This window comes from Camarhynchus parvulus, chromosome 1 (genome assembly GCF_901933205.1).
Source record: "Camarhynchus parvulus chromosome 1, STF_HiC, whole genome shotgun sequence".
Taxonomy (NCBI): domain Eukaryota; kingdom Metazoa; phylum Chordata; class Aves; order Passeriformes; family Thraupidae; genus Camarhynchus; species Camarhynchus parvulus.
The window spans coordinates 87,003,649-87,018,485 of record NC_044571.1 but is presented as its reverse complement, the minus strand read 5'-3'; the positions used below and the strand labels follow the sequence as shown (position 1 = coordinate 87,018,485).

Below are 14,837 nucleotides of genomic sequence, written 5' to 3'. Positions count from 1 at the left end.
ACCATACATTTACCACCTGACTTTAAACTCAAGACAGAAAACAAATCATACCTTAACTATAAATCCTAAAACCTAACCTAAATCCCAAATCCCAAATCCTAAATCCCAAAACCTAACCATAATCCCCAACCCTAATGCTAACCATGAAGCTAATCCCAACTCCTAAATCTAAACTCCAAAGCCTAAACCTAACCCTAACTCTAAACCCCAAACCATGTAACAAAACCTAACCCCAACTCTAAACATATCCCTACACCTAACCACAACCACCTAACCCTATCTGATGGCTTTTGTCTTCCCACAAAGGGCCCTGCTTCCCTCCAAAGCACCCTGGGGCTTTTGCTGAGTTTTGCTTTGCCCTGCAAGGGGCCCTGCTGCCTTTCAGAGTGTCTCAGGGCTTTTGTTGGGTTTTGCTGATGCCCAGGCAGGTCTCTGCTGCCTTCCAGAGTGTGACAGCTTTTGCTGGGCTTTGCTGGTGCCCACAAGTGCATGGGAAGGGGAGGGCCACCAACAGCTCTAAGTGCTGGCCACTTTCTCATGAGAGCAGTGCCTGGTGTCAGTTTTGCAGCTGGGTCCTGGCTAGGGCAGGGTGTAGGTGAGCAGGAGCCTTCAGACTGAAGCCAACAGGAATCTTTCCAATGATTTAAAAGGAGTGTTGGATGGGATCCTACAGAAAACTGCCACAACTTTGAGTTGACAATTCTGTTTTGACTACTGCCTGTCACTTGCAGCCCTGCAGATACTGCACACTAGCTGCTACTGGAACTCACCAGGTGCTGTTCCTAATGTCTGTCTTGGAATAACTGCTTTTGCTCACATCCAGAACATCCTGCAGCCTTTCTGAAGCCTTTCTGTGGATCATATGCCTCATATCCTAAACCACTAACAGTTCAGGCTCATCTTTGAATTGATGTGCTACAGTAGGTGAAAATCTCCAGTCCAATCGATTCCTCTCTTCTCTGCTTAGTGACTCCTTCTTTGCATACTCCTTTCCTTCTTCTCACACTGGTAAGTGACAAATTTTCTTCAAATGGAATTCTTTCCTTTTTAGAAAATCCTTTTAACACTTGCCTTTTACCCTGGTTGCTAATACACTCTCACATTGTGCCACAATTTTGCCAGCCTTTCCTCTTTGTTGCTAACAACTGTGTGTATAAATTCTCAGTCACAGATAGGATGTTTCCAAGAAAGCACTAAATCAGTGTGAGTTCTTTTCTCTGCTCTGAAATCAGCTCCAGGGCAGAAGACATGCTCTTCACCTTCCTCCCGTCCACGTCAGTTGAACACACAGATCGACTCAGTAGACATCTCTTTTGTCCAGACATTGAGGAATCTGTTGCCAACAGTTATCTTGGAACTTCCCCATCAAGCTTTGCTACAGGCAGAACTTCCAGAAAAAAAACCTGCAGGTCATGATGCCATGGCAGACACCTCACTTCAACCCATTCACTAAATCACAGCCTAATCCTACAGGGTCAGTACCTGCATTCCTCACCAACACAGCACCTGGTGGGTTTTCATCTCCCCAAGTTACTTGGCATAAAATGACACACTGTTACTGCATTTGTGTATTCTGAATTCTAGCCCACAGATATTTTTCTTTCTCTCTCAAGCATTTTTGTGTCATTATATCTGAAGCACAACGTCCATTGTGAAAGAAGGAAGTCTTGGCTTTAAAATGTGATTGTAAAATAGGACTTACAACATCTCAAAGAAGCCAACTCAACTCCCATCTACAAACATGGTCATTGTTAAGTCTTCCAACACTGGGAAGCCCAGTAAGTAATTTTTGAGTGGGCTGGCAAGGCTGAAGACTGTCTTAATTGTAGTTTCTCTTGGAAAAGTCTATTATACAGATACACTTCCCTACTCTCAATTCCAGTCATCTCTATTTCTTTTGGGAGATAAAGGGAACAAAGGAATAATCTAAAGGTCTTTTTCACTGAGGATCAAAAATGCTAACACTTTCATACAGAAGGAAGTTCAGTACAAAGTGCCAGCTCAGAGCAGGACATAGGCACATCCTGTATGTGTCCAGTACCGGCTTCCTCGTGATGAGACCTGTCCCTTCAATATAAAAAATGGAATGTTATTATTTTAGGGATAATCTCTTTGAACCACCTTGGTGGTCAGTTCCTATCAGTGCTGCTTTCTAATACAGTGGGCACAGCAGCTGTGGAAAAGTCTGCAGGGAAATACCTGTCATGGCAAATCTCTGGAACAGTGCGCAATACACCCGGGGTGGGGAGAAGAACTCGTGTCCTTCTGGAGAACAGGCACTCTGCCAAAGCCATAATCAGGACCACTTCCAGGAGCTTGGGGTCACTTGCTTCTGAACAGAATGGGAGCTGCAGCCATCCATATTCCCAGAGGCTTGATCCTTCTTTCACTACCACCAGGTGAGCTCTGGCATTGAAGACCATGGAGCCACATACCTACATTTGCATTCAATCCTTCTTTCAAGAGACTCCACTGGCACACGCCAGGATACACCCAAAGAGTTATAGAAATAACTAAATTATAGCAGAAAGATCATAAAAACAAGGGCAGGGGTGGAGAGCAGGTTTATGTCTCAGGAATAAAAGGCAACCCCCTCCCTTTATTTTTTTGCTAGTAAATTGAGCATCAGAACCAAAGCCATGAATCATTTATCTGCAAATACCCCCAGTGCCTGAGAATACTGTCAGACTCCTCACTTGCTGTGTGCTGGCACTGGGACATACAAAGGTGTCCTGCAAATGCTGCCCTGTTGAAAAGTTTCCCAGCACCAGCAGGTTATGCCAATCTGCTAGAGAAGGATACAGCAAACATTTTCTGCTGTGTGGGAAGGAACCACTTCTAATTCCAACTCTGTGGCTCGCGTGGGCTGGCAAGGACAAAGAGACAATTAGTTACAAAGAAAGTATAATGTAACTCCATCACTCCAGAGCCTTAAGTGGCGCCTTCCCTGAGAAGATGGGACACTTCACAGAAAAACTGTTGCCAGTGGAAGTAGCCTGAATAACAGACTTCAGGAAGTATTTGGCACTTAGGAGTTCAAGGCAGGAAAAAATAAGGAAAGCCATCTTTTGGCCAAGGAACAGTACAGATGTTGTTTATTCTTCTGTAGACACTTATCATTTTCTCTTGTGCACAAGGGGCACAGGAGCAAAATGCATCTGCAAGTTATTATGTGCTGCACGCAGTATTAAACTGTCAGGGGAAGCCCTCAGATGTTAGTATTTTTCCTCTCCAATGGTTTTTAAGAGCTGAAAAGTTTTGGGGAACAGATGTTTTTGTAGTGTCTGTACTTTCTCACCTCTGCTTTTGATAGTGTGCATTGCCTGGGCTTGCACAGCAATTTTATCCTTAGGCCAGCAAAAGAGGGTTGGGTTGCACAATATTTGCAAGGCTTTTGCCCCATTTTCTTTTAAAGATGGTTCTTAGAAAAATGTCATCTCTTCCTCAGCAACCATTTCCCATTCTTTCTCAACAATGAATAGTCCAACAGTGGATCAGTTTGACCTTCCTTTCTTGGAAATCATTCAACCTGTACAGCAAAGTTTGTTTTGCATAAAACAGTTCCAGCCATATGCACCCATTTGTACGCCCCTTGCGCTTGTGTTGCTAATAAAGGTTTATATTTGGTGTTGCTAATAAAGGTTTATATTTGGCATGGACAGCACTTAGTTGTTCTGTTATGAGTGCAGGCCATCCTGTTTCCCTGCCAGGCCCTATTTGCCAGAAGCAATGGTGATGATTCCTGCTGGGATGGGTGGCTGCACATCTCAGTGTCACAAGAGCTGACAATTTGTTGAGGTTACAGTCTAGGTCTGACAAGCTTCAAGACAAACTCCTTGTTTAGCCCACGAGTAGATGGTCCCTGTGGTATCAGCTCTCCACAACTCACAGACTCCAGCCTTGCTGCTCTCAACACCACTGTTAATAAGCTTTATTATTACTTGAAAGGTCCTGCCTGAAGGGTTCAGTTTTACACAAGCACTTAGTAGGACAGGGGAACATTTAAAAATGCTTCTCAGCAAGGCCATTAAAATTGAGAGAAACTTCTACTGCAGTTAGAGTCAGAAGATACAGCAGCCTGAGAAGCAAGCTGGCAGGTACAGAGCAGGTCACACCATTTCACTGCTCCATGCTCCAACTTCCACTGCCACCAAACGCAGAGAACAGCACTGTCCTCTGAAAAGCTTATATAAATCTACAGAGGGAAACTGCAAAGAACAGCTAAGGCTTATTATTGTAAAGATTCTGCCCTTCTACCACACAGGGCTGCTTCAGCAATAGTTACTTTCACCCAAGGGCAAGACACTCCTTTTCTCTATACAAAGCACTTTCTCCCAGTTAGGGCTGCCCTTGGATATTTTGCAGAATAAAGCACAGCAGGTTTTCAACTGCCTGCAGGATCTTTAAATGCTGCCACTTGCTCCAGATCACTGAATTGTATTTGCTGTGACTCAGGCTGCTGAAAGGGCGAAGGGACACCTCCATCCATCACACATGTCCAATAAAACAGCACACAAGTGAGAGGGGATAATCGATGCAAGCCAGTAGGTAGGCTGCTGCCCCTTTCCTAACAAGCTGAGTTAGGCAAGAGACAAGCTAAGAGAGGGAAAAGCACAGCAACAACAGCATGTGGAAAGGCTCCTGCCTGGGCTTTTGCAAATGCGCTCCCCTTTACCAGATTCCTCATGCCAGCCAGCGGGACATCACTTCCAGCCCACCTCTTTCAGCTGTGCAGGACTCAAAGCATGACGCTCTCCACAACAAGAGGCAAGAGTGGCATTTCCACTGTTTATTGTTGGATGGCCAGGCTCTCATAGCACCACAGATCCACACTTAAGTCAGACTGGTCTTACTGACCACTTCACAGCTGCTTTAAGTCACAGCCCTCTCTGGAATCACCCTGCCCAAGAAGATGGAGACAAGCAATGACTCCTGACCAGGGCTGGGTTTGCTGGAGCTGCTATCTCTCCACAACTCATTAGTGCAAGTTGTGCATATCTCCAGCTAAGCAGAACAGGTGATTTGTGATAAAATGCTTGGCAGAAGAGCAGTAGCAAAGCAAAGACAAACAATGCATGGCTCTACTTTAAATACACCTAAGTGGGAGAGAAGGCCCATGCCTGCACCCTAACTCGGTTCCACCATCTCCACTTCCTGCACCGTGATCCTCCTAAGAACTCACAAATATTCACTGAAGTACTTCTAAGAATAGGTCAAAATGGGGACTTGGCTCAGCTGTTCTCTCCATCTGTGACCTCACTGTTCCTTCACAGTGACCAGTGGAGCACTTTAGTTAATGAGGATTATGGAAACTGGCAACAGAAGGCCTATGTGCAGGATCCTTGGCCCTTTCTGTTCTTGTAGCTGCCTCATCTAAAGGCAAACCAACCCACCATATACAGGCAAGCCTACAGCCAAGAACATCCCTTCACAGCCTGTAGACCATTTCCTGTTTGGAAGTTTTCACAAGACAGGGAAAGAACAGTCATCTTCATCAGATGCCTAATTCCAGCTGCAGACGAGCTTGTGCTGGCATTGAAGATGTCAGCCTTCTTGTTATAAGGGGTCCTGGATGCCACTGCAGTGGGCAGAAGAATCTGTTCCAGCAGGATCCTGCGAGGGGCTGCTGAGATGGTATTTCTCAGGAAAATAGAGTGTTTTGTGAATCAGGTTTCTGACAGCATCAACATCGTTTTTGTCTAAGGAGAAGAGAGAAAACCGGTTGTTAGGCATTTTCACCAGGCAGTGTGAAAGTCTCTTTCTCAAGAAATACTCTGGTTTCCAGCACATCATCTGCCATCTCATCCTCTTACTTTCTGTATGTCCTCTGTTCTTTCTGCACTCACCTACATCCAGCTGCTGCAGGAGACTTTCAAACTCTGGGTCACCATCCAGGATTTTCAACAGGTTGGTGGACTCCATTCTCTCCAGCTGCACATCCCAGTAGATGTAGATCTTCTGGCTGAAGCTGACATAAACAAGGCAGGGACTGTTGCTTCCTTCTTTGCATGCATAGAGGCCTGCAGAAAGCAGAAGTGTGGAGATCTGACTACTTCCAAAAGGAAAGAGAAAGGAAATAATTGACATTTCATGATGAGGTACCAAAGCTGTTACCAGAAAATAGCAAGCACCTGGGCAGAGACATGGGCCTGGGTCTACAAAGTCTCTTTGAGACAATCCAAGAAGCTGTCTCCGAACTGCATGAAGCTTGCGGATTTGCAAGCTGCTTCTTGCAGGTCTGAGAGAATGGACTGAGCAGAGCCAAAGCTCAGGCTGGTTTCATGGGCTCCTTATCTCCACTTAAGAACAGCTTAGAAGTCTGCAAATTAAAAAAGCAGGGTGGAGGACAAGCGACCACTGTAGCACCTCCAAAAAGGACAAGGAAAAAACCCTAAGCCACCATGGACAAGTCTCAGCATCACTTTCTCTCATGGCTACTTTTCCCAGATGCCACCAGAGGAAAGACTATCTGGGCCTTCTGCAATATGCACACAGGGAAATTATTCCCCACTGCAGGCAGACAAAGGATTCTGGGTTTCCTAGATGGGAGCAGTAGCTTCGAGGGGAAAACGCTGTGAGGGCTGGCTTTGCAGTCAGGCTTCCCACCTGCACAGAAGGCACTGACGTTCTCATCTGCTTGGAATCTGGCCACAGTGCGATTGTGGTCGATGATGTACGTCTGCCCGTCCCACGCACACGCAACCACCTCCTCATGCCCATTGCCCTGCAGGAACCAGAGCACTGAGTGTTACACAGGTGTCACCTACTCCCAGGGACAGCCAAGAATCTTTCTTGCTGGTTCAGAGTCACAACACTAATGTCCAGATGTCACTTCTGGACATCTCATCCAGCTATTCTGCACTTGGAGTTCATCTCTCTTCTATACGGCAATCCTTACATACTGTAAGAGCTTTTAGACAATCAGGGTATTAGCAGCGAGCAAAACCATTCAGCTTTGCAGTAAGATCGAAGAACAGCTGGAGGACAAAAGTTTATGAATGGATAAATGGATGCTGGATCTAACTGGCAGACACAGCTCTCAACCTCTTGCAGCTGGGCAGACTGACCTGAGTGCAGAATGTACTACTACAGCCAGAACACTCTGTGTCATCCCGAGATAATCTCAGCCTTTTCCAACTGAGTCATACTCCTTCTGCCCTTCCTAAGTTCATATACACAAAGCCATGCTGAGTTTTTGTCTTCATCTCTCCCAGCCTTACTCAGATACTCACTGTAACATCCAGCTTTTCCAGAGCAAAGAGCTGGTGATCAACCTGAACAGACCAGAGCAGCTTGTCTGCTCCCTCCATTAGTTTTAGTGTTCCTGAAGAAAGAAAAAAACAACTGTCTTGGAAACAACAAAAGAGAGCAAGATGCTTGCTAATGCTAGGCCCTACTCCTTCAACGCTCAGGGTTGCTGAGAGTTAGCTGCTAATAGCACAGGCATGGAGTCGGCTGCTAAATCCATAGTGGACACTTGACCCCACCTACCAGGCCCCCATTATGCAGATATATTGAAGCAGCACTGGCCAGGGGGCACTGGCCATGACAGAGTGGAACATAAACAATCATCTATCCTCACAGTGCCCTCATATAAAATATGTCAGCAGAAGGAGTCTTGGAATCACATTCTCTTGCCTGACCCTTGAAGGGTTTCTGAAGCCCAGTCTCCCTTTCTTTTAAAAATCAAAAGCACTGAGCCCCTGGATCCCTACTTTCAATTAGTGACATGCCTTGGCTGTCCAACAGTTCTTCCAGGACACTGGCAGGACTTACCATCCAGAGTACAGAGGGCAAAGAGACCTGAGCCACTATTCTCACTGGAGCCTGTAAGTGCAAAAGAAAATTACTGGTGTTGATGCCATTTTGTAAACATCATGCCCTCCCTCTCCTGAAAACAATAAAAAAGATCCAAACCAAGCTGATCCATGCTGCCTCCTTTCCTTGCCCAGTTGTGGACAGCGGTGACAAATGTCACTAATTAAATCTGAAGAGGAGAGTTCCCTGACCACTGGGCTGTTTCATCCCTTCAGTAAACTCTCTACCTAGCTACTAAAAAAAGAAAAGACATGCAAGGTCAAGTTTTAAAAATACGACACTCTCAGAGAGAGGACTAGAGCAGTATTCAATGGAAGCTGCATTTAACCCTTTCAGTGACAATGTAGGAGAGGCACTGGCTCCCTGAGGAGGAACCCAGGAAACCTGGCAGTCAGGGGCAAGCCAGCAGAGCTGAAAGCAAGCAGGCAGTTTCCCCAGAGTAGGTTAACAACATGAGCCTACCTCCAGTGCCCATAGACAGCTTCAAACTACAGCCCCTGCACACTCCCAGGCTGCAAACCACCCCCTTTCTGCAGATCAGCCTAAAGCAAAGCCAGCTGGTTGGGTGCTTAACTGCCCCTAGTGATAAGCACCCAGACAGGCTCTGACTGAAGAGATCTGCTGTGCCCCCCTTGGAAACTGGTCAGCATGGCACTCTTCAGCTGTTCCTTTATTGATGGTCCACCATCAGTGGGCTTTTTCACAGCCTGCTCTTCATCCCTAATTCTGTGTGCCTTCATTTTTCACAGACATCCCTCAATAGATGTAAGGCTTCATATGCAGTGAAATAATTGATTTCATGCTCTGTTGACCATGATGCTCACAGCAGCATCAGAGATGCTGAAAACATGACAAGCTTAGGAACTGGGCAGGAAAGGTCCTCTGAGGAACGCTGAAGAGGGTGGGTCCAGAGGATTGCTCTTGTCCACAACCTCTAATTACACTGGACAGGCTGAATCACTCTCAGACAGCACTGCAGGACGCAATACTTGGGCAGAGCAATACAAGAGCAAGCGATCTCTGCTGGGAGTTTTCTGCCTTCTATTATGCCCAAGGGGGAGTGAAAGCTTATTCTCCATAGGTACCAAAGGAGAGTTCAGGAGTTACAGAAGGAAAGTTACAGGAGTTACAGGAGGGAAGCAGTGGCAGTGTGCAAGAAAAGTCTGGACACAAGAGCAGTGTGTCTGGGCTGAGAGAAGCTGGCAGCTGTGCAGATCTTAGATAAGAGACCTGAACACAACACAGTGGAAAAAAACAGAGGACAATGATATAGATTAAATATGAAAGCAGCTATGGAGAGGTTGGAGCTGCACAGGAGAAGAAGGAGCAGCACAGAGCCACCAGGAACTGAGATTCAAATGCTGAAAAGCAAGAATGAAGATGAGGCTGTGGGAAGGAAGAGATGCATCTAGGAAATAAGGAGTCATAAGCTGCAGCCATGCAGAAGCAAGGATCAAGGACATCTGTAGGAGCATAGCATGGCAGCCATTCAAACTGACTTAAATGCAGGTCAGCAGAGGCTGCAGAAAAACTCTTGTGCTGAGTGAAGGATAAGGGCTACCCAGGGAAGGACAAAGGCTATAAAAAGCTCACATGCAAATATCCAACTGTCTTTCTTTGAGAGCTGGCTAAGAGAGGCTGAGATCCCTGTGTTCTTGCAGCTGCCTCTCACAGTTTTTTTTCCTACCACAGGAAATTTGATTTCATTCTGTGCTGAAAAACCATCAGGGGCAACTGCTGGGCTGGAAATCCCAAGCTGCTGATCTCTCACCTCGGGCAATGCTACCAATGAGATGAGTGGAGACATTCTTGTTGTGAATCCGCCCAGATGTTTGGTGTAGAATCACATCTCGAACAGGGGCCTCACTGGGGAAAAGCAAAAGACAACAGGGAAAAGTTAAGGAACCACACCTGGGACTGTCTCAGAACAATTTCAGGAGCAGCTCTACAAATCCAGACAGTGCCACAGTTTGTGAACAGGTTGAGCCCTTTAATGGTAAAGGAAGAAAATGCATACCACCCCAGGTATTAAAGAAATATACCAATTTTTAAAAACACAAACCCAGAATGATTTCATGCATTAAAAAAAAAAAAAGAGAGCTCAAAAGACCCCCCCAAAAAATCAGTAAGGCCTGTATTCCAATGATGGAAAAAAAGGACAGTTTTTGTCATTACTGTTACAAAAGCCTGGCTGCTTTTCTCTCACCAAGTATCTGCCCAGACTGAAGAGGTTGGTGACAGACTACATCTGGGCCTGCTTCTGGCTAACAGGTACCATTCCACTGAGTTCTCCAAGACATCAGGGAGACTTGCCTAGGTCCTCTCCTGCTGCAGTTTTTTCTGTCTGCCTTGAAGTCTCACAGAACACCACAGAAGCACCCAAATTCCCCACCAAGGTCCTTCCAGCACCTCACTACTCATCCTGGTTGCTGTGGTTGTGATTTACAGCACTGGCTGCCAGGGGTCTCATAAGGAAAACTTCCAATTGCCTCATCTGCAGAAAACAAGAGAATGAGCCCAGTTTTATCCTGGGCTTCAGGTGTATTTGGTTTGGCCCAGTCTCTCAGCTGTTACCCTGCAATCTGATGACCTTTCTCTGGAAATCTAGGTTACTCACTTCCCTACCTTAGCTCCCGGTAGTGAGGAACCCTCAGGGAGCTGGTTTTGCCACTCTCCTTGCCCAATTCAAGAAGAGAGTGGGATACAAGGAAAGCAGCAGTATTCATCTTTGTGAGAGAGACATGAAGAGTGTTCATGAAGCTTGGGTGTAGGTGGGTTTAAGTGATGAGGTGCCAGCAGCACAGCAGGCCACTGAAGCAAGGACAGTGACAGCACCCCCTGCTTTGCAACAGTGATATGATGGCACGCCCTCTAAACAGGCATCCACAGTGGCAAGTGCCCAAGTACCTCTGCAGGAACACCCTCACCTGCTTGGGGCAGATCCATCCCTTCCCGCAGCTGCGTCCTGCTGCTCCGTGTCCCAGGTGCACAGCAGGATGGCATAGCCACAGCCTGGCTGTGACACCATCAGCTCTGGTGAGCCATCAGGGCCTGGGTTCACAGATAGGCTGTCCACCTACAGTAGCAGAGGAAAAACACGGATATCCAAGTCAAGAACTCCAAAAGGTTTACAGTGCTCCCTGCAACTAAATTTGAATGTGGCAAGTCTTCTGATAGAGCTGAGCGGCAGCTGAACAAATTCAGCTGGAAGCAAAACATCCAAGTTCAGCAAAAGGTTGGTTCCCTACCTAAAGCCACTTTAAAACAACACAAGTACTTCCCACTAATGCTCTCCCATCAGGCAAAAGCAACTTCTTCTCAGACCAACTCCCAGCTGTACAGAAAAATCACTGGGCAAATCTCCTTGCAAGCCGTTGACATGACAATTGTTTTGTTCATAGGACTGAGATTCTGTGCTTCTTCTCTTGAGAACGCCACCTCTTGAAGACTGTATGACAAGTACTGCTGTGAACATCCTTTTTCCTTACCTGACCTTCTAGAAGCCATTTCTTCAACAGGATCAGCTGCCCAGAGACATGGTCTGGGTTCTCTGATGAGTCCTCCCAGCGAAAGGCACGGACCACCCTGTCAGTGTAACCCACAACCAACTCACACTTCCCATCTCCATCTGCAGGGAAAAGCAAAAGTCAGTTGGACTCTCTCAAGCCCTAAGAGCCCAAAAATGCAGAAACCACTCTGCTGGTTTCTATAGTTAGCATCCCTGAGGACCCCAACCATTTAATGAAAGCTTGCACCTCAGAAAAATTCTGAAGTTCTTGTTTCTCTCTTCCATGACTTGGCTGTGGTTCGTTGGAGCGTCTGTTTCAGCGAGACAGTAATTTCCTTCTGCAAGTCCCCCCCACCTTCTCTCCCCACTGCCTCACACACAAACCCCTTCACCCTGCATTCCCACCCCAGCTCTGTGGCTCACCAACGTCATTGATGAGCATGACCTTGGTGTTGGCAGGAATGTGCTGCTTGAACACTGGCTTCTGCTCTTCTGCCCCTGCCAGCTCATGGTGGCCTGAAGCATCTGGGTGTTTTGAATTCAGAGAAGTCAGGTCAAAAAGATGAAACCAGCCTTCTGCACTCACTGCCACCACGAAATTCTGTGAGGGAAAAGAAAAACCTTTTAATTCTTCCTCTTTTAAAAGCTGCAGAAGCTGTGGGACAGCAGGGCAAAGGAAGACACAAGAGTAGATCGATCAACATCAATGATTGCCACAGAACAGGAGGTTCTTGGCCAGCACATGAACTTCTCTGCTACTGGCAGGGTCCAAACTTCCGGCTCATCTTTGTCAGACTACAGTATCAAGTGGATATGTGTGCAATCCTCAAACAATGTGTGGCTTTCTCAATGCCCACGTCAGCTCTGCTCCCCACTAGAGGAAACACAGCTACAGTGTTTCAGGCAGGGTGCCTGAACTGGGACCTTTGGACATATTGGTCCTGGCTTAACCCCCAGAAACAGCAATCCAACAAAAGGAGTCATAGTAGACCCAGTGGAATTTGCTTGGGAGTCCAGACTATTCCATGTCTCAGTCTTGTTTAGATGACCTTAAATGCACACAGCCAAGTGGCAGAAGGACCACGGCCCATAGCAGATATCAGCCCAAGAAAGGCAAAAGCCACTGAGCAAAAGGAGCAACCCTTAAACCACCAAAGCCTTGTGGTGCTCTCACAAGGGCACATAGAAATCAAAAGGGCTCTCTGAAGATAGGATGGATTTCCTTGCTCTCTAAAACCCACATAAGGCTCACAGAAAAATACAGTTACACATACACAGAGGAACAGTTTAAAAACAGTGGTGCTAAAACTCCATGAGCAAAAGGCAAACCCTGGAGAGACAGCACCTGCAATCAGTCCTCCTCTGTCACACTCAGCAGATGACACGACCCTAATCTCCAGAACACTTCCCACATGCCCTACAGACACAGCTGGGAAGAGTTTGGCTCCTCTCACCTTTCCTTTATTGCACACATCTCCCACACGGACACATGTGAGCTGCAAAAGAAAACAAGGCCATCCATGAGAAAAGACAACCCAACCCAGCACCCTGGGATACACCTCTACCCTACCCCCTCCTCTCCCATAAAGAATCTCTTGAACTCCTAACAGCCTTTTGAAGGACAAGGACAGCAGAGTCAAGGGACAGAAACACAACTGGCCAGAGCCTGGGGCAAACCCCACAGTGCACAGAGCAGGGCAAAGGTGGGACAGAAGCCCAGTTTGTATGTTTGTCCATTAATTTGCTCATCACTTCCAGCCCAAGGGGCTGTAGGCAAAAGTGGGGTCTTGGATAATTACATGGAAGACATCAGAATCAGTTCTGGCTACCATTCCTCTCCAGCCTACACATTCCTAGGCAAAGGACAAGGATAGCTGGCTGCATATACACCAAAAGGCCCAACCATTTAGAAAATTTGTCAAGAACTGACCATTCCTTGGCAAGATCGCACAGCCCAGGGCTTGCTGTCATCATTCTTGTAAACATAGAGCTTTCCATTGGTGTCTCCCACCACAAGTTCATTCAGCTGTACAAGAAAATTGGGTTAGTAGGGAGAAATCCACAATTACATTAACAGTAAAAATTTCAGAATTCGTGTCTAAAAATCACTCTGTAGGAAGAAGCAGCAAAACCAAATGAGTTAAAGAGACAATCTTGAATCAATATGGAAGGTCTGGGAAAATATAAAAGCCCTAATTTTATTCCTGCAGATAAAAGAGATGGAGAATGGCTCCTTAGAGTAACATCATATTATACACTGCTTCTCCACTCATTGTTTCAGAGCTGTGTTTTCACGGACTGTTTTAACATCATGTTTGGATGTTAAAACAATCATCATTACTCCATCTTCCATCTTTCAATCTAGATTGACTTGAATCACCTAAGGAAGATGATGGCAATGACAAAAACACAACCATCCAGGAAGAGAGTGCAAGAACACAACAGATTTACACTGGATGTTGAATCTCACTGTTGAAGAGGTAAAGGGATTTCAGAATGGTGATTATTTCTTTAAAGAAGATTTCTAAAAAGAAGATTTCTAAAATCACCAACCACCCATGCTGATGAGCCTACTCCCATTATCCCATCTCCTGCATCATGCTTCTTTGTATTTAAATGGTGTGCATTTCATAACCCCCTGCACACCTTACCCTACAGAACAACTTTTTATGGGGAAATCTCTAATCATCTGCTGCATTGCTAGCCATGACACTTTCCAGGATAAGGCTGTAAAATGCCTTGACTGTTGAGGAGAAACAGCTGACATGTAGCTGGCTAAGCTAAGCTCTTCCTGGCTACAGACAATTGAAAACCAGCCATTTCAGGGGCTGACAGCAACACTCTCAATGCACGCTCTAAATGCACACCAACCATTTCAGGGGCTGACAGCAACATTCCCAATCCCTCATCACACGGGTCAAGAGACACCGAGACTTGGCTCTGCCCTGTTTGTGCTCTGCTGTGCCCAGCGGAGCACCACCGCATCCCCACCGCTGTGACAGGTGAGTGTCTATGAAGCAGAAGCGAAGCTCCCCTCAGGCTGCGCACCACCCAGGGCACGGCAATGGCCAGGGAAGCCCTGACCCGCTGCAGCCCAGCAAACATTCCCTTTGCAGGGGCACTCCTGAGGGCTCTGACCGGGCACCCGCCAAGGCCCGTGTGCGTCCCCAGGGCCGGAAGCTCCTCCCGGCACCCGCCCCGGGGCCGCACAGGCCGCTCGGTGCTTCCCCCCACCCCTGGGCTGGCCCCGTCACCGAGGCGGCCCCAGCCGGCCCCACCCCGGTCTCCGGGCTCGGACCGTGTCGTTGTCGGCGTCCCCGAGGCAGATGGCGTGCGGGAAGAGGCTGCCGGCGAAGTCCAGCGCCACGCACTGCACGTAGCTGACGGAGCGCATGGCGGCAGGGCCGGGCCGAGGCTGCGCGGGCCCGGGCACGGCGGAGCGCGGGGCGGGGCGGCCGCAGGGCCCGCCCGCTGCCCGCAACACCGCGCTCCGGAAAGCATTTACACACGC

The 14,837-nt window shown here is 47.3% G+C and overlaps 1 protein-coding gene across 1 annotated transcript; it reads right to left on the bottom strand.

Moving 5' to 3' along the window:
* Positions 1-2,069: 2,069 nt before the first annotated feature.
* Positions 2,070-14,747, bottom strand: ITFG2 (integrin alpha FG-GAP repeat containing 2). The gene is made up of 12 exons (XM_030967146.1): positions 14,625-14,747; positions 13,257-13,352; positions 12,781-12,822; positions 11,750-11,927; positions 11,307-11,446; positions 10,746-10,894; positions 9,590-9,684; positions 7,777-7,827; positions 7,233-7,324; positions 6,607-6,724; positions 5,847-6,020; positions 2,070-5,699 (listed from the first exon to the last, which is right to left on the bottom strand). The coding sequence occupies exons 1-12, from the start codon at positions 14,718-14,720 to the stop codon at positions 5,557-5,559; spliced, it is 1,374 nt and encodes a 457-aa protein (XP_030823006.1). The 5' UTR covers positions 14,721-14,747; the 3' UTR covers positions 2,070-5,556.
* Positions 14,748-14,837: the final 90 nt, after the last annotated feature.